The sequence below is a fragment of the Anser anser genome, assembly GCF_964211835.1.
Source record: "Anser anser genome assembly, chromosome: 1".
Classification (NCBI taxonomy): domain Eukaryota; kingdom Metazoa; phylum Chordata; class Aves; order Anseriformes; family Anatidae; genus Anser; species Anser anser.
In genome coordinates, this window is record NC_139720.1 from 59,125,016 (window position 1) to 59,151,748 (window position 26,733).

Genomic DNA, 26,733 nt, shown 5'->3' on the forward strand with positions numbered 1-26,733 from the left:
GCCAGCAGCCTTTTCTGCTTTGTACCATTTGAAACCTACTGTTCGCTTCAGCATTGAATTGCCACTGTAACAAATGATCTGCTAGCCTTTTGCTGTTGGCTTTCCCAGCACCTCTCAGGATTTCAATTTTCATTAAATATTTACCTCCAACATTTTCACTTCTGTAACCCTTGTCTATGAAAGGATTAGCATATGTGTCAGTGCCTTGGAGAGACAATCTATGCTTCAGATATTGGTCAGTCTGGTTGCTGGTTCTCCATGTGGGGACGTTGTTTTCTGGAAACGTGTTCCCAAAAAGCACTGCAGTACCTGTGGCTGGTACCAGTTACACTGCGCTCCACCTTCCACAGCTCTGTGTGTGGGGCAGGGCTCAGCTTCAGAGCCTTGCTTCTCTTACCCATTACCGAACAGGCTAAGTGGGGGAATCATAGCTTGTATGAAGCCATACTGATCTGCTCATCTGCCCTAAAACATGACCATATCTGAAATGTAGCTTAAAATGATATGTTTCTAATCTCTTCTCCATTTCTACCTTTTTGTGTGTGTGTGTGTGTGTGTGTCTGTGTCTGTGTGTGTGTGTGTGTGTGTGTGTGTGTGTGGAAAGCTTAAAGGTACTCCCTCTGCATGGTAACCACCTCGCTCCTCCAAATTTATTATGAAATAGACTTATTATTTAAATCACCTTATCAGGTCCTAGATATCAACATTAAGAAGGTAAGTGTAATTCTTGGAGACTTTTTTTCAGTCACTTGCCCAATTTCTTTTAGTGCAGCTACACCTTACTGCTCTAAAATCTGACTTTTCTATGCTTTTCCTTTCCTTTTCTAGGACCTTGGTTTCCATGAGGAATCATCAATTCTGCTGAGGCACAATCAGCCAGTTTGGCCCTCTGTCTGGGAGAGGGGCAACACTTGTTTCAAATGGAAAGGAAAGGCCATATAACACCTGCAACAAGGTGACTGGGGATAAAGACCTATTAAGACTAGGGCTGAAAACACAACCAGGACTCTTAGGAACAAAAAGTTCACATATAGGCTATGCCTTCAAAAATCCCTCCTCTGATTCACAATCCCCACTTGCAAACATAACACTACTAGAAATTTGTAATAGGAAAAAAAAACATGGAAAACTCAAGTTCATTGCTTCAATACCATGATATCCCTGCAGCATGGGGAAAGGACAAATGGTGCTAAAAACAGTGCTTCCCAGGTTCTTCCACATGCAGTTCGAGTTTTCCATTGAACACGCAGGCCTTGAGTAATTTCAACATGCAGGCCTTGAGTAGTTTCAGAGTTAGTCTAAGAGCATATACAAGCGTGCTGCTTAGAGCTCCAGGGAACGATGAATGAAATGCTGGAAATCACTGTGCACAAACAGCTATTACCAGACATTGCTGTAGATCCCAAATGATGTTCACACATTTGCCAGCTGAACTCAGATATTCCCAATACATCAAAAACAACAAAAAAAAAAAATCACACAGTAGAAACTTAAGGGATATAAAGTATGAGTTACAAGTCATCATTGGGATCTCATATATAGAGAAAGGGGTGGGGAAAGAACAGAAGAGGAATTACATAAGTATTAACATGGACAACATAAATTAAGCTTCTGTCTCATTACATTAGAGCTAACCTATATTCAAATGACCTCCTAAACTTCATCTTGCACACTAGATGCAGCAGGAAAAGCATGGTATGTTGAAACAACATGTTTATAATGGTAACATTCATTGGCTGAGCAATAAATACTTCATACTGATTGTCACAAATTGCACCCTGTATCCCCTCAGCCAACATAAAGCAATGCTGAATCTATTTTACTGTTATTAGCTTATTTATATTTGACACATTAGTTGCATGCACAATTCACAACAAAATTACCAAGGATTACATGCTAGTTCTCTTAACATCATTCGGTGCCATACATTTTACAACAGCTTACAAGAGGTTTCAGGTTCCCTTCTAACACAAAGTAAAACAGATATACATCATGGCACTGCACATACATGTGAAATGTACTGACACAGGCAAATGCTTCCAGCGTGAGGCCCTCACCCAGTAATCTTGAGCAAATTTGCCGATGACACAAAACTTGGAGGAATTGTGGACTCTGTTGAGGGTGGAAAGGCCTTGCAGAGAGATCTGGACAGATTGGAGAGCTGGGCAAACACCAACCACATGAAGTTTAACAAAAGCAAGTGCCGGATCCTGCACCTGGGACGGGGCAACACTGGCTATACATACAGGCCGGGCGACGAGACGCTGGAGAGCAGCCCCGCAGAGAAGGATCTGGGGGTTGTGGCTGACAGTGTGCCCTGGCAGCCAGGAGGGCCAACCGTATCCTGGGGTGCATCAGGCACGGCATTGCTAGTCTGTGGAGGGAAGGGATTGTCCCGCTCTGCTCTGCGCTGGTGCGGCCTCACCTCGAGTACTGTGGGCAGTTCTGGGCACCACAGTACAGAAAGGACATTAAACTGTTGGAGAGTGTCCAGAGAAGGACTACAAAGATGGTGAAGGGCCTAGAGCGGAAGACGTATGAGGAGCGGCTGAGGTCACTGGGCCTGCTTAGCCTGGAAAAGAGGAGGCTGAGGGGAGACCTCATCACAGTCTGCAGCTTCCTCACAAGGGGGAGTGGAGGGGCAGGCGCCGATCTGTTCTCCTTAGTCACCAGTGATAGGACCCGCGGGAATGGTGTCAAGCTGAGGCAGGGGAGGTTTAGGCTAGACATCAGGAAGAGGTTCTTCACCAAGAGGGCTGTTGCACACTGGAACAGGCTCCCCAGGGAAGTAGTCACTGCACCAAGCCTGTCAGAGTTTAAGAGGCGTTTGGACTGTGCACTTGGTCACATGGTCTGAAATTTTGGGTAGACCTGTGTGGTGCCAGGAGTTGGACTCGACAATCCTTATGGGTCCCTTCCAACTCAGGATATTCTATGATTCTATGATTCTAATTTAAACCACTAATTCTACAGCCTCCTGGACCTACTGTCAAAAAATGCAGATGGGGTTCAGGTATCAAAATTAATGCTACTTGAATGATTTGAATTTAACTTTAGTTCTCTCTGCAACATGCAGAGATACACAAGGAAGAAAATGTACAAGGAAGAATATCTAACACCTAATTGGCTGGCTTAGACAATCAGAGAATGTTTTGGGTTGAAAGGGACCTTGCAGACCATCTCGTTCCAACCCCCCTGCCATGGGCAGGGACACCTCCCACCAGCCCAGGCTGCCCAAGGCCCCATCCAGCCTGGCCTTGAACACCTCCAGGGATGGGGCATCCACAGCTTCTCTGGGCAGCCTGTGCCAGTGCTTCACCACCCTCTGAGTGAAGAATTTCTTCCTTCTATCTAATCTAAACCTACCCTCTTTTAGTTTAAAGCCATTCCCCTTGTCCTATCAGTGCATTCCCTGACAGAGTCCCTCCACAGCTTTCCTGTAGGCCCCCTTTAGGAACTGAAAGGCCACTATATAAGGTCTTCCCACAGCCCTCTCTTGTCCAGGCCGAACAATCCCAGCTCCCTCAGCCGATCTTCATGTGAGAGGTGCTCCAGCCCTTTGATCTTCTTCATGGCCCTCCTCTGGACTCGATCCAACAGGTCCATGTTCTTCTTGTGCTGGGGGTCTCAGAGGTGATCACAGCACTCCAAGTGGGGTTTTACAAGAGCAGAGTAGAGAAGGAGAATCGCCTCCCTTGACCTGCTGGCCATGCTTCTTTAGATACAGACCAAGATATGACTGGCTTTCTGGGCCACAGAGGAGTCCTGAATTCGAGGTTGCATGCTTTTTTCTGAGACTAAGCTCAAATCAGATCTCACTTTGCTTTCAGGCTTCCCACTGTATAGAGATCCTAATATAACCACAGCTATACTCAGCAGCATAAAGTATAAGCAACAAAAGTATGCTTATACTAAGATAAGTGGGTGGATCAAAATGCACTCAGCATGGGCCAGGATGACTCAGTGAATGATCTTTCAAGACTCGTGTAGCTAGATGAGTAAACAGAGGTGCCTAGGAAGTACTGGTTGTCATCCCAGGAGGGTGGATTTCATATTAAATAACATATATGATTACCATTTGGTTAGGGGTCTAAGAACTCATTAGCATTTGTAAATATTTTATGTATGAAATTTTTCAGTTTCTCAGATGATGGGCCACATTCCAATCTCAATGGAGTCTGAAAAGTGTAATCAAGCCAGTATAATGACCGTAAACAGGGAAATGAAGAGCCCAAAACAGAGCTGCCAAGCACTCTGAACTTTCTCGTGGAGAACTAGCAATTTCAGATGCCGTAGGTCAGCCAGCAGATAATGATCCTACAAAGCCATGAAACAAAACAGAACACGGTTGTAGTTCAGTGGCAAAAGGACAAGAAAAAAAAAATCTTATATCAAAGGTTTGTCAGAATTTCCCCCCCTCAAAAAAAAAAAAAAGTTTTCCTCTTTCATTTTGCTGAATTTTTTGAACACAACATAGACATGAAAACTAACTATAAAACTATTCATGGAAGGAAGTGATTAAAAATGCTGAAGGGAAATGGCATAACCTCCAGGACAGAAAATCACTTAAGTCACTTTTACTAACCCTCTTGGCCAAGTACAACAGCTTTGTGAGATGGAGAGGATGCCAATCCCAAGCAACCCCACAACCCAGTGAATAGGGAAGGCTTGCTTCTGAGAAATGGGCCTCACAAGTTCAATTCCTCTATCTCGCTGAGAGCCAGCTGAGGAACACTAATTCTTCATCTCAGTTGGGTAAAAACTGACAGGACTCACAGCTTCAGTTTCCTTAAGCAAGCCAACTAGTTTGTGGGTTGTCAGAAAGTACAGCTTATAAATCTAACCTGGTTGGAAAGTTGCTTCCAAAACCTGTTCTATTTTTATTATTCAGATAGAACTATGAAATGAAGTTGGAAATAACTTGCATGGAACCCAAAGCTGCCTTTGTCAACACAACTTTTCACTCTTCAAAAAAGTTTACCCACAACTCGTGTGACAAAATCACCGCTGGGTGGCTGGGCAGTAGTTGGCTTCTACAAAAAGCCAGGCCAGAGAGACTGAAGGGAATACAAATAAGGGTTCAGGGAAAAGGAGGAAGAACACAAAAGCAATATATGTTTTGAAAACAATCTAGTTTGCAGCAAGAGATGGGAAAAAGAAAAGTTTCAGAAAGGAATAGGTCACCAAGAATGAAAAGTTGAATAAAGACAGAAAAAGATAGGTTAAAGCAATTTTTAAGGGAAGCTCTCTTAACACTAACAAAGTAAGCTGAATGGGAATGCTGCAGCATTTTAGATAGAGAAACAGTCTAGTGATCAAATAAAACACCAAAGGCAAAGGATTTGGCTCACTGTGGAGTCACGCCTGACCTAAAATGTTTAATTAAGACACTGGGGCTGGTTCAAAGCCACCAGAGACAGTTTTATACAAACCCCTCAAGTTTCCCTAGAACCACCAAAAGCGATGTGTTGTTAGGGGTATGTTTGGAGGTACAGAGAGCTTACACTGAGCTTGAAATAAAAAATAGAATTGAAATTAAAAACTTTTTCATTTAATCTGTGTCCACAAGGCAAAGCATTGCCAGAAGCCTCTGACTGGCAGCACAACCTAATGCAGCTCTGACTGACACAGATCTTCTTGGCTTTTGGTGCTCTCTGTGCTCAAGGGAGATGTACAGGTGACCTAGAACCAGCACAATTTCAGCACCCAGTCTACATCCAAAGCTTCCGCCCTTCCTAATAAATGGGAAATCTTGGATTTATGCAATTACAGCATCTCATCCTTACTGAAAAGGGCTTCCAAAACACAGGAGCAGTGATAAAATGTGGATCACTAATGAAGGAAAAATGCTTTCTGGGCTCTTTGGATCCTGCCAAAAAAGACACATCAGTTACTGCCAAATGTTTCATTCCTTTTAATTTCTAAACAGACGTGCCTCTTCACTGCACAATCTTTAACTGGCTCTGTTACAATCTACCCAAGACTGACTTACTGGAAACGGAAAGGAAAGAAACCTTTTAAAAGGAGACAGTAAATTTGCTTCCTGCTGAAAGTAATCACTCTGATGGAGCCAGGGTAGGGCAACATAGGCAGGTTACTAGGAGGTAAATCTGGCTGGGACCATGCACAGCATCAGCAACTCTGACCCACTGCCCCTTCATACCGCCACCTCCCCAGCAGCTTACAACTATCTCTAAAAACAACTCCTACCACAGCTGCTGTCCTCTGGAGGCTAACACATTCTGCCCAGCCTCCCTCCCCAAGAAAAGGCAGCATGTCCTTACTCACTGATGCTACAACTTCAAACGCAGGCAGAGCCACCACCTTCAAGCATTCATCTTTTAGCTCCATAGCAATGCTTCTCTTTTGCCAGAGTTCTCTGTGCAGCTGACTCTTTTTTATTCTTACTGAGGTCTCTTGTTGTAATGCTTATAAGTACACAAACAGTTTCACCTTCATCTTCAATGAGTCTTTTAAGCCTCAAAGACTGGAGATTTTCAGTACAATGATGTATTTTGCACTTGAAGTTATAGTAATGCAACGAAAAAACACTTTAAAACAAGAACCTTCATTCTGACCCTCAAGCTTGAAACAAAGTGACATTTCAGCTTTGATCCTCAATTCACACTCAACTCAGCTTTGGAATTGGATCTAAAACAACTAAGGACCAATCTCCAAATCAAGTTCAAACATGACCCAAATTGTCAGTCTTATATCAAGATCTGCTCTGCAGAAATTAGCACTGTATAAATTGACATAAATTTAAATTCTCTTTCTTGAGATCTAACTTTTTTACAGCTGACAAGCTTTTCACTTAAACCCCAGTTAAGTTTTGGCTTATCTAGAACTACAATCTCCATGCTAAGGTTTTTGATGCCATAAAATCTGTCTCTTGCAGACTAACAAGTTAGGAGAATTTTTTTGGTACTCTATGAAGATGGAACAAGAAGCATTTGTTTTTCACATCAGTAGTTTATCTGTTTTTTTCTTCTTGCCTCTCTTCACAACAGAACTGGCAACCCTGGTACCCTGCAGCTTACTTCTAGCATTGTGATAGTCACTGCCAAAGCAAAATAGCGTGATCCTCTGTGCTACTGCAATACAGCAACGCTGTAAAGATCAGAACAAAAATATTAAACAAATCTCACTTTTCAGTTACTCTTGCTAGAAAACTCGTAAGAAATTCTCTTATGCCTTCCAAGTCTTTCTGGCCATCCTGTCTTTGGATACAAGCCTGACTTTCCTTAACATTACTGTTCATCTGGGGCAGCTTTTCTGAACTGGTCTGTCATGTCACTACAGATCTGAGCAGCCCAGAAAGGGTGGAAGTGCTTTTTGCAGGAGTAGTGCCAGTTTCAGTGCTCATCCAACAGCAGCTGAAAATTCACAGTGAATGCAAGTAATTACTTACACTTATAAGCCCGGTGCACAGGTGGAAATGTCTTCCTTAAGAAATTGCCCCTGAATAACATATTTGAGTTTAAAAAAAAAAAAGAAAGAAAAAAAAGCAGGCAAAAGCACACATACACAGGACAGAAATTACAGAATTACAGCCAAGAGTAACCAGCAGTAAAACACAAACAGTAAAAATATTAATTAATAACGTGTCATAAAATGCACTCTCTAGCAATATTAAGTGCTTAAGTGCTCATAAGACAAGGTTAAGAAATTCCTGTCACAGTAGCACTGAGAGTGATAAATAAGTGAGAATTCAGGGAACTTGTCCTTACTGCTGCAGATAAACTGTTCTCACTCGCGCCTGTTACCTCCCAATTTGACTTGAAGAACTTGTTAGTACTGATAACCCAATCCTACGGAGGCGACTGGCAGAGTGAAAAGCACCCGACTGACAGGCAACGCTGCAAAAGAATATCCACCAGGCTACGTGACAGAGGCATAAAAATGTAAACTACTAATTACAATCGTATCTCTCAGTTTATTATTCCAGTGCACACAGGGGAACCTGCTGCAAGTTAGGGTGCCTTTTCCTGGCTGAATCCATGCCCTTTTCCTCTGGTCGCTCCCTTGGAGTTAAAATCCCCTCCCTCCAAACGGACCTTTTGTACAGCCAGGAGCAAGGAAGCCTCAGCAGACAGCTCCAGCAGTGCCCTTTCCCCGCACTTGAAAGAACGGTTCTCCTGCCTTAACATCAAACTGCGGGCGATGGGTCAGCACACCCCGTGTGCACCCACAGGCTCCAGCGGTATGTGCTCTCCCTGCTGCACTCACACGTGTTCTTCGTTTCAGGACAGCATTTCTGTTAATATTATTATGTTCAGTAATCTTTTTAATTATCCTTCAATTCTGACTCAAAAAACTACCTGGTCACATTTTTCCCCTCAGCACTAATGCCCGCTAATGGGAGCATTTGAAAATCCAGCGCTTTTAAAGCATGATCTAAAAACCCGATTAGGCTTGTGCTTTGATCAGGTTTGCCTGCTTCGCCACCAGTTGCAGCTCAAGAAGCACCAGCTCCAGCTATTAAGAACAGCCAGCGTGGAGCAGCATGCAGGCACAGACACTTTGTGCACGCTGCTGTAGGTTGCATGCCAGCACCACCACAGCCAGCAAACCAGACAACGAGGCCAGAGGGTTCACAGCGGAAAAGGAGGAAGCAACGAAAGCCATGACCTTCCAAGTACACACACACACCACCAGCTAATGCTGACAGGGACACATTCATACTCCACCAACCTTTTATCCAGTTACTAACATCTCCTCCCAAACCATGAGCTAAAATATTGTACCAATGATGCAAATCCCAGGATTACATCAGATGTTGTTCTGGTCATCCAAAGGATAACTAAATTCACCTGGTCTGAAGAAGTAGCAGCTCAGCAGGCCAGGGATATTCCTGGCTATAACTCCTATGTGTTTCGAGACAGCTTCCCTACCCAAACCCACCCACCACTCAAACATTTTCATATTGAGTATCCAAAACCGGAAAATTCTAAAAAAGAAAGATTAACCATAACACCTTACATCTGCAAAACAGATGAAACTCTTATGATGATGGTAAGGGAACAACTGGCACAGCAAAATTCTTCTCACTGCCTAGTGTTTGTCTCCAGGTACCTCTGCAACACAAGGCACCCAGCCCTAACTTAAGCTATCTCGTGGTGGCCCTATGCCCAAAGGAACTTTGGCCTTAAAACTGTAATAAAGTAATGACAGGCAATCACGGGGAAAATATTTTACTTTACAGAGATACACTGCTTTAATTTGCAGAGATGCTAATCATGGGTGTGTGTGAAAAAGCATGGGTGGATTACACAACACATTGGCCTTGAACAATGCCCAAAATTCGATGACGTAGGAAGACCATAAAATGGATATGGTTTTATCACATTTGCTCTTCTCTCTCATGGTCTTTGTCTGTTCTGTTGTTGCTGCTGTTGTTATTTTAAACTTAGAGTTGCTGGCAAGACCTCCAGCAGACCTGTGCAAAATGCTCAGTAGACGTTTGTATAATGGCATTGCCATCACACTTTCACCAAGACAACTACTTCTCTGGGTTCAACACTCCTATAGAACAACCTTTCTAGCAGAAGGCAAGACTGCCTGTTGCTTAGGTAGTACAAAGGAGAGCACAGAACAAGGTGCTGAAATGCTGTCTGCATGGGGCTGGAAAGAACTGGCCAGAGAACCCAAGTTTCCCAAGCGTCCCTTTTCCATAAGGTAACACTATGCTTCCAGTCAGCAAGTGCATCTCTCAAGTCAGCAGATCATAAAAATGAGCTAGCTACCCTCCTGACAGGGCGCTGAGGGTACCAACAGACCTCAGTTGCCCTGACCAGTCCTGCTAGTAACCCCCACCCACATCCCCCCCATCGACAAGCCTAGGTTTCTATTTAAGTTAGGCTTGGGCACCTATGTCTTGGGTGGCCCTATGCCCAGCCTTTTCTCCTGATGTCAGAGCTTACCATCTGGTCTTCTTGGATGGACCTCACACTCTTTTTTATGGCTAGTCCTCTCTTCTGGGTGAGCACCACATATGCAAGGGTGCACCCCGTATGTGAGGTTACTCCTCATACTGGGCTCACCCTTGACTCCCATCTCATCACCCCCTCATGAGGCAGCCCCCACCTTCTGCTGCTCCCAGACACCTATATTCCCCCATATAAAAAGAAAAAGGGTAAACAGAGGCAAAATTGCAGTAAAAATAACTCAGTAAAAGTTATCTGATCAGAAAGTAAAAATCTTCCGGACTCAAGTATTAAAAGAGGCAAAAAATATCAGATGCTTTACTAATGATTTATGAATCTGGTTTAATCACAAACACAATTCACCAGGGGTTTAACCTATAAAGCCCCAGGCCTATTACTGAATGCCCACGTCTTTAGGCAATGTCAGCAGAACAGGGATGTGCAAGTTGCCAGGACAGAGATGGTCACAGTGACACAGGCACAACTCCTAGCTCTGCTAACAGCTCCCCGGATGGTTGTGGGCAGTTGTTAGGATGGAGATTAATTCTGCTTGATTTGGCCATTTTACTGCAACTTAAGTCTCCCAGCGTAACAGACTACTGACACAGATGCTGTGAGCTCACACTGCCCACATCAGCAGCTGAGCTTAACGCCCTGCAGGGCAGGACATCTGCCCGTCCTAGGCAGGAGGGCAGCTGACCAACTTAACGCAGCATGGGCTCATGGTGTTGGTATAAGGTGGTATGAGATAGACACGGAAGAACACAGTGGGAAGCTACGGACAGTCTGTGCTTGGCTCATCCGTGCCACAGACAGCGATGTATGTATCCTTACTTCAACAGCAATACAAGTGTGAGTTTTTCTCTCCATCCGTATCAAGCAGCTCCTATGAAGTCTGTAGCTGCCCACCACCCTGCTCCAAAGCAATTCAGAACTGAAGGCTCACTCTTGGGTTTGAATACATCTACCTGAATTACCAGTTTTGGTAGCCAGTTACTGTTTTCAACAATAACTTGCTTTTCCTGTTGTGTTGGGACTACCCTCTACCTATGTTGAGCTGCACGGGTTCAGAGCAGCCCTACTACATGTGTCGGTGTTGTCACTGCATGTCCAGCACATCAGATTCCTGCAATCTGAATGTGAACTCCGAACTCTGCACCCCTTCTGATCTGGATGAAACACCTTAAAAAGAAATCTAAGCCATGCTTTAGCCATGGATGTAGAAATACAAACACTGGGTTTTCAGACCTTGTGCATTTACAGCATGAACCCCTTGCAGCTGCATCACTTGCATACAAGAAAGCGGGACACATTAGGGTCGTAAGTGCTTAACTTGCAATTTTGACCTCTTAACCTTGTTTTGTAGTGACAGATTATGGGTAGCCCAGGAAGACAAAGACCCCTCCTTTCTGGAGTTAACCTCTTCTCCCTAAGGATCATCTTTTAACAGAGACAAAGAAAGCAGCAAGTAAAATAAAATCCGAGTCATTCCCTGAACTTGACAATGTCTTTGTTCGTTTAAAAAATGGCAAGGCCTCTTGCCAAAGGGCACAGGAACAGATGGAAACTGAAAGGGCTACTACATAAATTAAACATGTAAACACTGGTTGTCTGCTGAAAAATCAACTCCTTTAATTTCCACGTACAAGATATTTGATGTGGCCATAGTGTCGTTTCTACATGCCTCCACTTAAGGATGATAGGCTTACATTTTTCCAGTTCGCTACATAACTACATAGTACTTAAAACTGCCTGAAGCTACAAAAGATGACAAACATGACACAACCCTGCTATTTCCAGCAAGGAAGCTAAATTTGAAAGAAAACCTCCATATATATATATATATATATAGGCTATAATTGAAATTTTGAAGTAGCCCTTACCTTAAACATTCTAATACAGATGTGGTGTGCTATCAATTTAATAGCATCCACAACTTGTGACAGAACAAGATTTTTCATAATTTAATGCAACATTAATCTCCAACAGATAAGCAAGAAGCAAACAAACCTCAGAATTTCACACATATGTACATTTTTGGCTACACTTGCCCAACTGTGAGGCTGGACAGAATCTTCCAGATCAGCAGATGAGGGAAAAGACAGGAAGAAAAGGATTCATGTATGTCTTGCAGCACTAACAACAGGTCTGTCTGGTCAAAATGTCTCACCGAAGTTTATAAGTTACAGCTGCTAGTCCTGTGCACACACATTTAGGGGAAACAGTCACACTTTTAGTGGGACAGACAGAAAGGGGTTTTTTTTGTTTGCAAGACTGAGGCAGAAAAATCCTTTTTAACATGTTAAGTAGTAGGCACTAGAATCTCTTTCCCACCTTGAACAGCACTACATGAAGTGTTACTTCTGAAGCCCCAAACATCTGTAGTAACCGAAGAAGATAGTAGATTTAAATCCAAGGAATTCCTGGGCAATAGCAAACACATTCGAGAAATGCTACACCAGAGACTTCTGTCTCAAGGAATGAACACCAGCAATATCCCACAGCCACCGCAAAGAACATGGAAGTCTAAAAGAGAAGGATTTTAGAAAGCATCAGTCAGCGGTTGCAGCCCCTCACATACACCAATGATGTTACCTTTTTGAAATAAGTGACAGGAGTCGTGACCTTAAAATTGTAATAAAGTAAACATAAGCAAAGCAAAGGGAAAATATTTTACTTTACAGAGATACAATGTTTTAATGTGCAGAGATGTTGATCATGGGTGTGTGATAAAAAAACCCTGGTGGATTATGCACATTAGCCTTGAGCAACGCCCAAGATTTGGTGACATTCAAGACCATAAAATGGATACGATTTAATCACATTTGCTCTTCTCTCTCATGGTCTTTTCTTTGTCTGTTCTGTTGCTGCTGCTGCTGTTATTTTAAACTTAAGAGTTGCTGGCAAGACCTCCAGCAGACCTGCGCAAAATGCCAAAACAAAACGAAAAAGGGATGAGGCAGGCCTTTTTGTCACCTACAGTGATCAGCAAGCGAGTAAATCCTTTACTGGCAAAAGCTGTCCAAGCACAATGCTGTCTGGAGGAAGACAGGCTTGCAATTCCAAGAAAGAGATTTCTAAGCACAGGCATGGCCTCCACCTCAGTCTACATCCAAACTACAACAGGACTACTCAGTAGATGTTTGTATAATGGCATTGCCATCACACTTTCACCAAGACAACTACTTCCCTGGGTTCAACACTACTGGACACCAGCCTTTCATGAAGACATGACTGCCTGTTGCTTAGGCAGTACAAAGGAGAGCACAGAACAAGGTGCTGAAATGCTGTCTGCATGGGGCTGGAAAGAACTGGCTGGGGAACCCAGGTTTCCCAAGCCTTTAACTTCTGATCCAGAAAAGAAAGGCCATTTAACATCTGTGAGGGCATACACAGAGAAGAGTTTAGAAACATAAAGACAATACACAGTGAAAAAATTAGAAGCAACAACCATTCATGTCGCTTCTCTGTACTAGTGGATGTGACATTAAGCTCGTGGGAAACCATTAATCAAGTCCCTCCACACATATCCTTCCTGGCCATGCCTCGGTTTCCTTATCTGTAGAGTGGAAAAGAAGCACAGGCCTATTCTGTGGAACATTCTTAAGCCTTCTGATGAAAGCGAAGCATTACTACCAAAGATGTAGACTTGGGCCCAAACACACAAAGACTTCCAGAGATAACGCTCCTAACTTGCTGCCAATTAAAATTTTCAATTGCAGAAACAGCAGGAAAGCACAGACTTGCAGTTAACTAATACAGAACACACATTGTTTCACACTTAGCAGCACTTCCAGGTTTCTTCTGCCTGGAAGAAGTACACTACGCGTAAATATTTCTGGCAAGTTAAAATCAGCTGAGGTACAACTCCGATGACAAAAGATCCCCACACAGTTGGAAAGGGAGCATGAAATAGATCCTGCTTGGTCTCTCTCGGTATCACATCTCAATGAAAACAGAAACAAGCAAAAGGTCTAAAAAGTACAAAGAAAACTAAAATGAATGACAAAAAAGTCAATGTAAAGATTGGCAATGGGAAACAACCCAAGCTAGCTTAGACGTGCAAGAATTACGGCCTGATTCCCTTGGTGCCCAACCACACAGGAGGGAATGAGACACATTTCTAGTTGCACAAAGAGTTCTCACAGCAACGTGTTACCGTGCTGGTTACAGCATTCTTGGGATAGATGAGGCTGTAAGTCGCTGACATTATACTGATGTATAGACTTTGTGTGTTACTAATCATTCAGACATAATGGCCTCGTGTATATTTTTGTTTTGCTAACTGTCCTGGCATCCTCTGCAAAATTCTTATTTCTCCACTCTGGAACATTTCAAGAAAAGTGCTGAGGAAAAGGTAAGATAACATGGAATAACATGGAAAGACTCACTAGGAAGACTTCCTTTAAAGACTTGTTATGGGTTTAAAAAAAAAAAAAAAAAGGAAGATGGAACAAGACAGCCGGATATAAACAGTTTTAATTAAATCATGTCTGTCTTCAGTTATCCATTTCAGCTCATTTAGTATCTCAAAAGGGTTTTATCTCAAAATAGTTAACGGCTCCAGAAGCTGCAACTTTTTCGCCTTTTTTTTCTTTAATGCAATTATAGTTCTGCTGTTGCATCAGAAATACTAATAGCCTTTTCTGCGTAGGATGGAGAAGTTCTTGCAGCAAGACCAGAAAACTTCGATCATACTGATGGCTTGCATGGCAATGGCTGCATATAACTTATCTGTCAATGTTGTTTCCACTGAAACTGATGAAAATAGACAGTATCCCCTTCAGTACTTCAAGCATGTACCGCTATGGGGAAAAAACACCATCCACTTGAGTGCAGAAGTACTCTGTGAAGGACAAATAAATGAGAAAGTAGAAAAGCAGAGCTGTTATTCTGTGGTATATTGCTCTTTAGGAGGACACACAGGGACAAATTCTGCCGTTCGTTACAGTAGCTTTGATCCAGAATTAATATAATCAATTCAATGGAGCTGGCCCAGATTTACAGTTCAGAGCTGCACCCAAGCCTGCAATCCAATATCCCTGCCACCACAGGGGACGTGTGCCCTTTATGCAATTCAGAAAGCCTCCGTTCTGGCACAGTAGACCTGATCGAGCGCTCATTAAAATCAACTGAAAAGTGACCATTGACTCCTCCAGGCAATCATGCAGACCTCGTGCAGTCAATCCACCAGCATATTCAAACCATTCATCAATGTACTTCTTTCAGAAAAAGTCATAAAACCTTAAAGCTTGCCCAAAACAAAACCCCAAACCCAACAGCCTAGGAGGCAGCTGTGTTCATCCTATTTGAGCTTCCCCAAACTTGCCGCAGAGGACCACCAAGTCTGGTTTGGGAAGAAAAGCAGGAAAGCAAAGAGGCAGAGATCAGCAGGCACGGTCCACATGATTTGCAGTGCCACAGCAGCAGGAACTCTGCACAATGTCCAGCTGACCGATCCTACTCCCTGCAACAACTGCTAAATCAATCACAGCAACGCTTTTGAGGCAGAGTGTGTGCGCCAACAGCCACCCTGATTCTGTGGGGTATTTGTCCCCCTTGATTAGCAGTTACATCTACTTCATAATCATATATGTACACATACGCACACTTAACTCCAAAGATAAAGCATTCATACCCATCTGGGAACTCAAATTTATTTTAGCAGCTAATCGAGACCAAAGCATATAATGAAGATAGACTTTTTCAGTTTTAGACTTATGACCACAAAGGGCACATTTTATTAATCACTAAGTGTTTAAAAAGTGTTACTTCCCTCCCCCTCAGTTACTATAAATTCTTCTCTCTCACTTCAAGCATGGGCTGTGAAAACACAGTTTACTAGAAGGACATATCCAGTTCCTGGTACACACCACTGTGGGCGCAGAATATGCTATTCCACATCGGGTCACTTAAGATAATACAGACAGTTTGGTTCTGGATGCATTCCAATCAACTGTAAAGCACAGTAATGCAAATAGTCTTTAAAAGGATTTTAACTACCAAAGGCTCTTCGTTTTAAGACAAGGTATTACAGCAGAGATCATCCATAGGATCCAATTATAACCACCTTATTAATTATATGTCTACCTTCCCTAAGCCAAAAATCCCTACAAGTTATCCATTTACAACTTTTTGACCTGCTTATATAATCACTTATTAGCCAAAAAACAATATGAAGGTTACTAGCCACAAAATATGCCATTTGTTAAGTGAGTTTAGAAAGCATTACTCTGAGGGCCCTGAACCCCACAGTTTTTACTGTTTACAAAATATGTCTTGAATTCTCAGAACATCTTTTAAAAAATAGATGTGAATAGAAAGCGTTGGTTTTTAAAATTAAACAAGCTAGAAGAAAAAATATATATATAGTTCTCTGCTTTGTACAGAGCTCTAGGTGTTTGAGAAGTGGACTGAAACCAAACAGAGCCTTTTATTCCTTGTGTGGACTCTGCAATTACAAACCAATGTCTCCCAACCCTGTGGCATGAAGAGAGACAATCTTTTGATATTAAGATTACTACGGACAGCATCTTTCAGCCTGAGACAATGACTCTCAGCCTGTACACAACACTGAAAGCCGCAGCAGATCCCCTGCAGAACAAGGACAGCCTAGAGCAGCCATAACCTCCTCCTTCACCTACCAGAGGACAAAGTAAGGGCCCTCATCCCACAAAACCACATGCAGATCACTTCACTCACACTCTTGAAACTAAGGCTACTTCTCATTGTAAGAAACTAAGAGCAGATGTTCACCGGATGCGATCATTTCCCACCTGTTTTTCTACGTTGCAGTCCACCTACGTCCATTAGCTGGATATAGTTAGCCTCCCCCAAACCCCTGAAACCGCAGTGCCATGAGAAATGCTGCTGATTGCATTGTTTGTCTTTTCCATTTCCCCCAGAACCTTCTTGCAAGTTCTTTCATAGGAGTGTGAAATCACTGCAGCAGTGATTGATAGCAAAGGGTGCAAAGACATCCTTCAGTGTCTACAGCCTGGCACGAATAACATGAAGGCTACCTCAGAAAGACACTGCTACTGTTCACACTGATACTCCCACAAAAAAAAAAAAAAAGTGCTCTTCCACAGCTTAAAGAATTCACAAAAACATTACTTCTCTCAAGCTGGATGTTTCCATACATTGTGTAAGTTGAGAAGAAATAACAGAACGGAGAAACCACACCAAGTACACGTTTCAATTAGTAAAAATTACAAAGCCCTTGGCACTTCTGGGATTTCTTTTACTGACAAAGAACTCCACACTCCTTACAATGGCAATCTTAGCAGAAAAGGGTTTGCACTTCATCAGTCAATGCATTTGGGTTACCTGGGCTGCCAATTTCAGCCCAATTACAGTTTGGAGGGTGGGGAGGATGGGTGGGTGGGCGGGCATGCACATAGACACACTTGCATGGGCAGCCGTCTGATTTTAAATCAGCATTTTACAAATGCTCATGCTCAGCTTTTTTAAAACCAAAGATTTTGAGCCAGAGATTCCCCCCTCCCCCAGCAAATTAGATTACAAATCTAACTTCAGTGTCACTCTGAACACTCTAATGATTTTTTACTCCAGAGTTTCCATTGGCAGCCATCTAATTTTATTTCTTTTAAATAACATTCCCTTCTGAGGCTTTACAAGCTACACATTAATGCCTCTTTAAGACCTCTTTTCTAATGTGCAAAATTAATAAGGCTAAAAGCAAAGCTGTGGTCTACTTTCATTGCAAATACCGGACAAGGTGCAAAGAGCAACCAAAAAGAGCACATCAGTTTAAAATAAAAGCTAACTGAATATTTAAACATGAAATACATAATGCAAGAAAACTTCTTTAATACAGAGAAACCTCTCTGACTCATACAGATACCAAGTTTGCTTGCTGCACATGCCAGGTCTGCACAAGTGGAGCGAGAAACACATGCCAGCTCCCAAAGACATACCTGCAATCCACATGTACGATGTGAGGGCCCCCCCAGCAGCCTGCAGGGACTGAACAGGGTATCACAGAAAGGGCAGAACAGGGGACGTACGCTTGGGATGGTCACCCCCCTGACTCCTGGCACACTTATTCCTTATCCAGAAGCATGCTTATTATTTGTGTGCTGGTGGCCTTTCATTACGCCCTTCCTTGTGGTGCTACAGCCAGAGAGACAGCCCCCAGGACAGCAGGGAAGGAGGGGATATCTAACACTCATCAGGAAACCTATAGCTGCAGCTTGATGGGAGGGAACGGATCTACTCCAGAGTCTCTCCGACCCCTCCTTTCTAAGGAGCATGGGGAGAGGTCAAGACAACAAACCACATTCACTGGTCTGGCGTTAAATGAAAAATGGGGGATAACAGCATCATGCAAAGAAGCTATACAGAGTCCAAGCGTATAGGTTGTAGGATTTTGATTTATTCATGAAATCCTAGTTTCAGGTGCCAAACAATTACACGAAAGAGGAACACGCTGCATCCTCCGCTGATTACATCCACAGAATTGGAATCCGAGAAAATCCCTCTGTCTAGAGGCATGTGCCAGAGATAATTAGGAACCGTGTTCTCTCCTTGGTGCGCCGCAGTCTCTGGTGGTCGCGTCTTCTGCTTAGAGCACGAGGCTTGTGCCAGAAACACCACTTTGTCACATGCAAGCATTCTGCCCGCAACAAAGGGATGTTATCTATAATTTGGATACTGAAACACAAATAAGGAGGAATTAACCAAACTCTACATTTTGAATTACTACTGTAAGGACAAATACCTACTTAATCCACAAAGATCGTACGTGAATGGGCTCCACAGGGAATAGGAACATCCAGCAGAAGTATGAACGTGCTTTGAAGCATTATCCTCGTAACGCAGTATGTGCTTACCGAATCTAAGTGACCTACCACAGACATATATCCGTCTTCATCCCAGACACGTCAGGTCTGCACAAATATAAAATTCCTGAATTTAATTTTATTTCCTTAACGTGAAAGGAGTCTTTCCCTTCATTGATTTGAGCGGGGCCCTTCAACCACACATCCGCACTTGATTTTATATATGTTGACACTTAGACAAGTCACACACTGAATTCAAATACTTGCCTTGAACAACATGAACAATCCAAAAAAAAAAAAAAAAATCAGATTCAAACCCTTGTGTCCCCAGCCCTGTTCCTAACTCCCTCAGGATCACCTTAGAGTTGATACATAATACATATGCATTAGCCCAAAAGGCTTGAGAGGAAAAAAAAAAAACTGTACTAGAATGACATTCATGCAAGGACAACTGAAGCTGCTTTGTCAGGCAGGATTTGATGCCGTACGTCTGGCCACAGAGTCAAACAAAACACAGGAGTGCTGACTTCGGGAAGAGTAACATGGATCTCACTTTTTTTCCAATTTCTCTAAACCATTTTTAGACTTAGTGACATGGCCCAGTATAAGATAAACTACCCGTCACTCCTAGAAAACAGTGGAAACGATGTAAGAAATCAGAAAGATGCTCACCCTATACAGAGAGAAAATTGAAATCCTAGTTGCACCTGATCAGCTGTATAATTTTTTTCCATAAAAAGCACTGGGCATTTATACCGCATCATACTGCTTTGTTTAATCCTACAGGAAAAAAGTTTCCACTCACATTGACGTTTTATCTCTGAAAAATTTAGACTTTGCCCAAGTCGTGACAGTTTTATGTCTGTGAACAGAGTTGAACACTGCTATGGAAGTCAGCAGACAGTTTCCTTGGTATTAATTAAGAGTAATAAAAACATTGAAAGCTTACACAAATCCGCATTGCAGAAATGGTAATTGTGGAGTAATAAACGTTCTGATAAACTACCGTTTAGTAAGACCTTACTGTGGACAGTGACAGGCAATTTTGGCTTGAATACATTCAGAAACAGATTTTTATTTCTAAAGGTCAGCAAGCAGTTGTTGCAAATAAGCTATACTTGTATGTACTGAGACAGAAAGAGCTGCCCTTCTGGTAAGTTTAATATTCACTAACGAGGAAGACTTTCAGAAGACACAGAGAGCAGTTAACTTAGAGCACTTCCAGCCTACTGGTACCTTTGAGAAGGGGGACCCGAGCGAGTTTGCTCACACTGATCATGCAGTCCCGTAGAAATCAATGAAAACCTTACAGGGGCACCGACAAAGGAATACAGCACAGCCCCCTCGCCGGCGCACAGCGGGGCTTCTGCCTGCGACTGGGGGACGGATTTCATCGTATGCAATTAAATGAGGGCCAGATTCTTGTGGCTGTCAAATGAACTCCATCTCCCAGCACCCCAAACAGAATAATTTAAAGCCAGTATACGGGGTCCATCGAAGGAATGCCACACACCCACTGCTTTGCAAGTCTCCTTCCCCTTTATAAGCAGGGGAGAAAGAGTGGAGCAGTTGCAAGACAGGAGACTGCTGCATTGATTTTCAGTCTCCCATCAAGACCAATAATGAGCTTGTCATCAGACAAAGAAAAAAAAAATATCTCATGTGATCTGAGCTGTTCTGACATTTGAACAAAGGTAGACAGCAGCCTTCTGTAAGGACCAAGCAGCTATCAATCAGACAGCGCTACAAGAGTAACTAAGACGATCAGGGACTGGAGGCCAGTCCGAGGACCTAACCTTTGTTAGCATTCACGGGAGAATTGTACGAGTCAAAATCAGGAGATGAGAAATGGAGCAAAAGCATTCCGGTCTGCAGTGAAAACAACACAAGGGGGAAAAAAACAGATTTAGAATAAAAATGCATCTCAGGTAAAAAACATTAAAAAAAAAAGAAAAGACACTCTTAGCTATTCTACCTCTCTGGTATTTTCCCTCACGGAGGATCCCAGCACACTGCCTGCCCCTGCTCCTGCCCCGGCCCAGCAGCTCCTGCGAGCACTCCTGGAGGCACGGTCCCGCTCGCCGCAGCTGGGCTGCATGCAGAAGGCAAACTGTGAAAGCTTAGGCAGGCCGAGGGCTAGTGGGTGAACTGATTTCATCAGAAAAGCAGCACGTGCGACTGTGGTCAGCTGCCATATAAAATCCTAGGGCCGACCCACTGTATGCAGACAGAAGATAACCAGGTTTCACTCAGTGCTGCAGTTAGTGCGTGGGGGAAATATTCTGAGCAAGGACCTGTGAATATCAAAAAACCTTTACTATGTCCAGCTAAGGCAAATACTGAAGAACATGTTTTTGCATTTGGGTGTGTTGACGATTTCTTTTTGTCCTTTTTTTTTTTTTTTTTTTTTTTTTTTTTTTTCCTTTCGTAGAGGCTAGACAGGCAACAGGAAAACACACAGAAGTCCCCGCTGCTATTTCCTCCCCCGGGAGCAAACAGTGAGCTGGCCTCCCCCAAATCCACAGGCAAGCCACAGAGCCAGGATCACCTCCAGAGCTTTCTCTGCAGTGCCCCTGAGCGCCACAGAGCAGCACTGCTCACCCTTCCCCACCGGAGACCGGTCAGGGAACCCCATTTCGGGCGGGTGGGTCCCCCAGCGAGTAGTTAACCTCTGCCAAAAGTCGCGCCTTGCAGAGATGCGTTCACCGGACAGCACGCTTACCGCTGGCTTCCCAACGGAGAACTGCTGTGGAGCCAAAATGAACAACGTGTCAAAAGCACCTGACCCCCCTCCAGTACGCTGCTATTTGCGATACCGTGCAGGGACACGGCACCAAGTTCTGTCGCGAAGGTAAGGGTAAGAGCAGGCACCTTCCCTTTTCCTTTTCCCCGAGAAAGTCTTCCATTAGCTGTCAGTTTCCCCATTCACCTACTCCAATGGAAAAATCCGCCAGCAGGGGCAACTTTTCGCTGTTGCTGGTATTGAAACGGTTCTAGCAAGAGATTCAGATGTCTAGCAAGACATTCAGACTTTCTAAAACGGAAAATGCCCGCCTAACAAATGAAGAGTTTGCCCTGTCCCTGAGGGGCACTGGGCTCATCATTTGACGGCCTCTCAGCATCTTTCACCCACCCTGCATCACACCCAAAGTTGTTTGGGAAGCTCTGTAGGCAGAGAACGAGTTTCCTAAAATTCACCAGGAGAACTGAGGGGGTGAAGAAATTGCCAGATTTTGAATAAAGAGCTGACAGTTCTTGCAAAGAACTTAACCGAAGACCTTATTTTCCATCCAAAAAGCTCGGGTAGAAATTTTTCAGCTAATTCTGACCGCAGGGATCCTGTCTTACAAAGCGCTGTGAACTTCCAGCACCAGCGGCCGGTGGCAGCCCAGGGTCTGAGTCAGCTCCCTCCTGCTGCCTTCCCAAGGCGCATGCTCCAGTGCGAAGCAGCTAAAATTTCAAACACCCTCAGCTACCAAAGGGGTACCGGCAAGATTTTGAGAGGTTTTAACACCTTCAGTCCCATCGCGCCTGACTTGCCCTTGGCCAGGGGCTCAACTCCCATGAATTTAGGGATACAGCAAGAAGGGTTATTGACGTGCACGGAAATAAGGATGCTGACAATCTCCCAAACGGATCTGCTACCTGATGCATGCCGCACTCCCAAGATCGCTGCCTCCCTCCAACAACACCACGTTAGCCTACCGTCTGCACCACGAGGCAGTAACATATACAACCATATGATAGAAACCTGGTGAAAATAGCTGTCTAAGCTTCACGAACTGCACGCCAACTGACTGACCGCGCTACGCGTCAGTCCAGATTAGAGTTTGATAGATTTCTAGCAGTTTCCACTACAGCAACAGACCACTTTAAAAGAGAAGCAGAATTAGTTATGATCAAAAAGGTACAACAGAGATGGAGGGGTTCTGGTTGCATTTATTTCCAGACCTATTCCACACACACTAACAACCTAGAAACGTGTCCAGTGGAAGACGGGTGCAGTTCATCCTCCCCCTGATTTCACAGCATCACGCTCTCACCTCAGAGTTTATGGCAAATCCTTTGAATTGTATCGAAATCTCAACCTATTTATAGTTCCACAACAGCACGAATATAAAGCCATAACCTTCAGCAGTTAGCAATAGAGCGTATTGAGAATTCTTTTAAGGCAATTTTTATATACTCAAAAATTCACAACGAAACATTTAATTTAATCTCCCGCTTACTGCATGCTGAGTTTTTGTTCCAGCAGTACAATTCTTCCGAAACTAGGGGAGAAAGACAACTCTTAGCCAAATTTTCTGAATACGCATGCAAACTATAATGCCTGTGGAACGCAGTCAACGCAAAGACTCATACTTTTATTAAATTTGTAAAGCTGTGTTACAGCTATCTGGTTTGCACGGTGCTCGGAGCCCTCGGATAAAGCCTTCCCCAGCTCTGCTGAGGGCTGAGCACTCCTTGCGACGCCGGCGAGCACGGAGGAGATGGAGCAGGGAAGAAAAAACACGCCGATCTTCCCAAAGAATCGGCAGGTACGGACACAGACGGGCACCCTGAGAGAGCGCGTTCATGGAGCGAATGACACCGACCTGAGAGGAGCAGGCAGCTGACAGAAAAGCACCAAACAAGACTTGGAAACAAGACTTGACCTCGCCGCAGCACAGAGGACCCGCTGCCTCCTCACCGCAGCCGCTCGCCAAGCCTCCGCGCTTCGCAGCTCCCAAAACTTTAAGGAAGGTGAATTTTTAAGCGACTACAGCCCGGTAGCGACAACCGGGGGAGGACGGAGGCGTGCTGAGCACCTCCTTTTCCCTTCGCCCCCCTTTGCCCCTCGCACTGCCAGGAGGCGACGGGCACGGCCGGGGGCTGCCGTCGAGGGGCACCGCTCCCTCGGCCGGGCGTAGGGTCCGCTACAAAAGGGGTCGGGGCGGCTGGGGCGGACCGGCACGGCTCGGAGGGGCAGCTTTAAGGACCGGCACGGCTCGGAGGGGCAGCTTTAAGGACCGGCAGCTTTAGGGACCGGCAGGGCTCGGACCCTGGCTGCGGTCGGGCGCGGTGCGAAGTTTCCAGGACCCAGCCCCACGTCGGGGGGATCGGCAGCAGGACCACGCGGGGTGCGGCCCCCGAGGGCCGGGCAGAGCCGAACCGAGCCGGGCCGAGCCGAACCGAGCCAAACCGAGCCGGGCAGAGCCGAACCGAGCCGGGCCGAGCCGCAGAGGATGCGGGGATGGAGGCACAGCCCCGGCTGCCGCCGCTCCGTCCAACTCCGCTCCTCGTCCCGCCGCAGGTTAAAATTAAAAAGAAAAGAGATAAAAAAAAAAAAAAAAAAAGAGGCGAGCCGCCAAACTTTGCTCCCCGCCGCGGGAAGTTCCCCGCGGAGCCCCGTCCGTGCCGCAGCGCTGCCGGCAGCCGCGACCCGTGGCCGGCCGCCACCTGCCCCCGGGAGTGGGGGGGGGGGGGGGGGGGGGAAGGTTTGGCGGCGGTGCCGGTGGCGGTGCCGTACCTGGGTGCAACGTACTTTGGAAGTAGAAGATGACGAGGATGAAGGAGCCCACGGACGTGACCAGGACCATCCTGCACACCCGGTTCATCCTCATTACTTCCAGCACCGCCGGCTTCATGGCGTTGCCCGGCGGCGCGGGAGGGAGGGAGAGCGGGTGGGTGGGGAAGGGGGGGGGGCGGCGGTGCGCCGGTGCCCGAGCCGAGCCCCGAGCCGGGCAGAGCCGAGCCGAGCCGAGCCGAGCCGAGCCGGGCAGGAGGAGCCGCAGCCGCCGCCGCCGTGCCGGAGGATGCCCGGGCGCCCGCGCCCCGCAGCGGGGGGCGCTAATGCCTGCGCTGGGCGTGACCACGCGGCGCGCTAGGCGGAGGGGCGCTCTGCGCCGCGCGAGGGGGGAGGCGGGCCGGGCGGGGAGCCGGGGCGGAGCGCTCCCCCCCCCGCGCCGAGGGGAGAGATGGTCCCGCCCGGCGGCGGCGGCGGCGGCGGCAGCTGCGGGCGGGAGGCGGGCGGGGACGCGCCGCGCTGCCCCGAGGGGCGCCGCAACGGCCGGGGGCCAGCGGGCGGCGGCGGCGCTGAGGGAGGGGGCGGCGGGCGCCGAGCTTGGCCCCGTCCGTGAGGAAGCTCCGCGGTCCCCCGGGGTAGCGCCCGCTGCCAGCCCCGAGCGCCTCCCCTGGCGTTATGTAAGGCTCCCGTTGGTAGCCGCTCTTTGTCATCGCCTCGCCGCCGCGCCGGCTGGCGGCTGCGAATGTTTATAAGCGGCGTAACCGCCGGCTTTCGGTAGCACTGAGTCATCCCCCCGTCAGCGCTGCCACCTGGCTGCCGCAACCGCGGCGGGGTTGGGGCGTTAGCGCCAGGCGTCGGGTGTCGCAGTTAAACCCGTGGGACACGAGGGCGCTTCCCTCACGGTGCCCCTCGGCAGCACGCCTCAGGGCGGGCGGAGCGCGCCGGCAGGCCACGGGGCGCCCGGCTGTGCGCGGGAGGAAGGCAGAAGAGCTGCGTGTGAGGGAACAAAACGGCCCCAAGGGGTCCACAGGAGCGTTGGGGTCCCAGGACCTCCACGTCACACCAAGGGGTTGGGGTGCCAGGGCCTCCGCTCCCCGTGTCACGCCAAGGGGTTGCGGCAGGCCACAGTGCACGGCCAAGTCCTGGACAAGGTTTTCCGCTAACCACACCGTAGGGCTTCCAAACTGGGATCTCCCGCTTGCTCAGGACTACACAGGTGTTTAAAAGTACATCTGAGAATTAATACAAAGTCCACAAGTCCTCGTGTTAATCAGTCCCTTTGTTCTCCCGCTGCACCCCAACAGTAGTTTGCTACTGCTTTTCCTCGTGCTAAAGTGAAAATCCTTTTGCTGATACCATCTTCACGGGTAAAAGGATTTTTTTTTCCCCTCCAGATTTCTGTCTGTTCTTCTGGGGGGGTTGGAAGAGGTCTTTAAAATGAAAATAGCCCTAAACAGACCCAGCCCAAAGCTGGAGGCTGGGAAGCAGGTAGGATAAAACAGTTTAAGCCAGAAAAACAAAAACAAACAAGAAGTGTGAGTATTCCTTCCTGGGTAATTGTGACAGAAACAGCTAAAGTCATGGGGGCTTTCCATTCAGACATAAAAAGGCTTTTTATCTAAAGGATAAACCATTTGTCTAGACGTCTGTGACAGAGTAGAGATTAGGTGGGCTTGGCATGGAGTTGCCTTAATGAGAAAATACTCAATTTTGCTTACTTTCTGTAGATTTTTCTTTTAGCAGTTTTGATATGCAGTGTCATCCTAACGTAAAAGAAATTTTAAATAGATTTTTCCTCTTTTAAATCCAAACCTCAAAAGTGACACAAAAGCCTTCTACCAAAATCACTACAGAGAGAAGTACTTCTAATACGTAACACACCAAAGTGACGAAGTCAGTCAATAAAAGCCAACCAGAAGCACAGCCTGGCATTTCAGTATGCATCCCTCAGTACACACACACCAGTACAACAGCAACTGCAGTATTTTAACAGGAAGAACTAGCCTGTATCCAGAAACGTGGCTAAGACACCAAGGGATGAGGGCAGAAGCCAAGGATTCAGTACTCAGGCAAGTAACATGTGCAAAGAGAAATGCTCCACACTGCTGGAGAAGGTGGTCTGTTACTCAGTGTGGCTTAACAATAGTTACTCTCTTCTTCTGGACATCACCCTACAATGGAAAGATGTAGCATTTCAGAGCAGCAGGGGAAAAAAAAACCAGCTGTGTTGCCAATAGCCTTATTATAAGAGAATTGTAAAAGCAATACCTTCATTACATAAACTGAAAATTACAAGATTAACATTCATGCTCATGCTTGCAGCATCTATGTCAGTTTCAAACTATGGCATCCTTTTTAATGTCCAGTGAGTTAGGACAATGATGAAATACAGCAGGTTTGTTTTCGTTTTGTAGTGGTGGTGGTTGGTTTTGTTTGTTTGTTTGTTTTGACACTCAGACACCTGTACTTTGGATTTCCTACAGGAAAGAGCAAAAGA

At 45.7% G+C, this 26,733-nt stretch overlaps 1 protein-coding gene across 2 annotated transcripts in view; it reads right to left on the minus strand.

Moving 5' to 3' along the window:
- The window catches only part of CHST11 (carbohydrate sulfotransferase 11), a 170,338-nt gene extending 145,733 nt beyond the window's left edge, over positions 1-24,605 (minus strand). Inside the window, exon 1 of one of the 2 annotated variants that reach the window (XM_083846609.1) lies at positions 24,255-24,605. In XM_083846609.1, coding sequence (XP_083702735.1) covers positions 24,255-24,357 — 103 coding nt within the window. In that variant the 5' untranslated portion in view covers positions 24,358-24,605. Of the gene's footprint in view, positions 1-24,239 lie in introns of both variants that reach the window. The other variant, XM_083846608.1, reaches the window with a different exon arrangement.
- Between the last annotated feature and the right edge of the window lie 2,128 nt (positions 24,606-26,733).